At 73.7% G+C, this 358-nt stretch overlaps 1 protein-coding gene across 1 annotated transcript in view; it reads right to left on the reverse strand.

The window, feature by feature from the left end:
* The window catches only part of SCARF2 (scavenger receptor class F member 2), a 20502-nt gene that overhangs the window by 8833 nt on the left and 11311 nt on the right, over positions 1 to 358 (reverse strand). The window contains 2 exon segments of the mRNA XM_014588562.1: positions 3 to 164; positions 295 to 352. Of these exon segments, the coding sequence (XP_014444048.1) occupies positions 3 to 164; positions 295 to 352 (220 nt within the window).

The following is a 358-nucleotide window of genomic DNA, read 5'->3' on the forward strand; positions in this document are numbered from 1 at the left end:
GCGCGGGGCCCCCCCCCCCGCCCCTCCGCATTGTAATCGCGACGCCCCTCACCTACTCACCCAGGCGGCAGGCACCGGTGACTGGGTCACACGAGTCCTCATGGCAGCTGCAGGGTTGGGCGCAGTCCACGCCGTGGAGCCCGGGAGGGCACGTCACATTACAGCTGCAGGAGCGCTGGGTCAGGGCGGGCCGCAGCGGCTCTCAGGGTGCCTCTGCCCCGCCCCGGAACGGCTGCCAGCCGGTCTCCAGTCCCGCGTCTCGGGACCCACCCGCACCTGGGGTCACCCACTCACTGAGGCCCGTGGACCCCGGGGCTGCACAGGCAGCGCCCGGGCTGGAAGGAGCCGTGACCGCGGC

Source organism: Tupaia chinensis, unplaced genomic scaffold, assembly GCF_000334495.1.
Source record: "Tupaia chinensis unplaced genomic scaffold, TupChi_1.0 Scaffold000287_1, whole genome shotgun sequence".
Classification (NCBI taxonomy): Eukaryota; Metazoa; Chordata; class Mammalia; order Scandentia; family Tupaiidae; genus Tupaia; species Tupaia belangeri.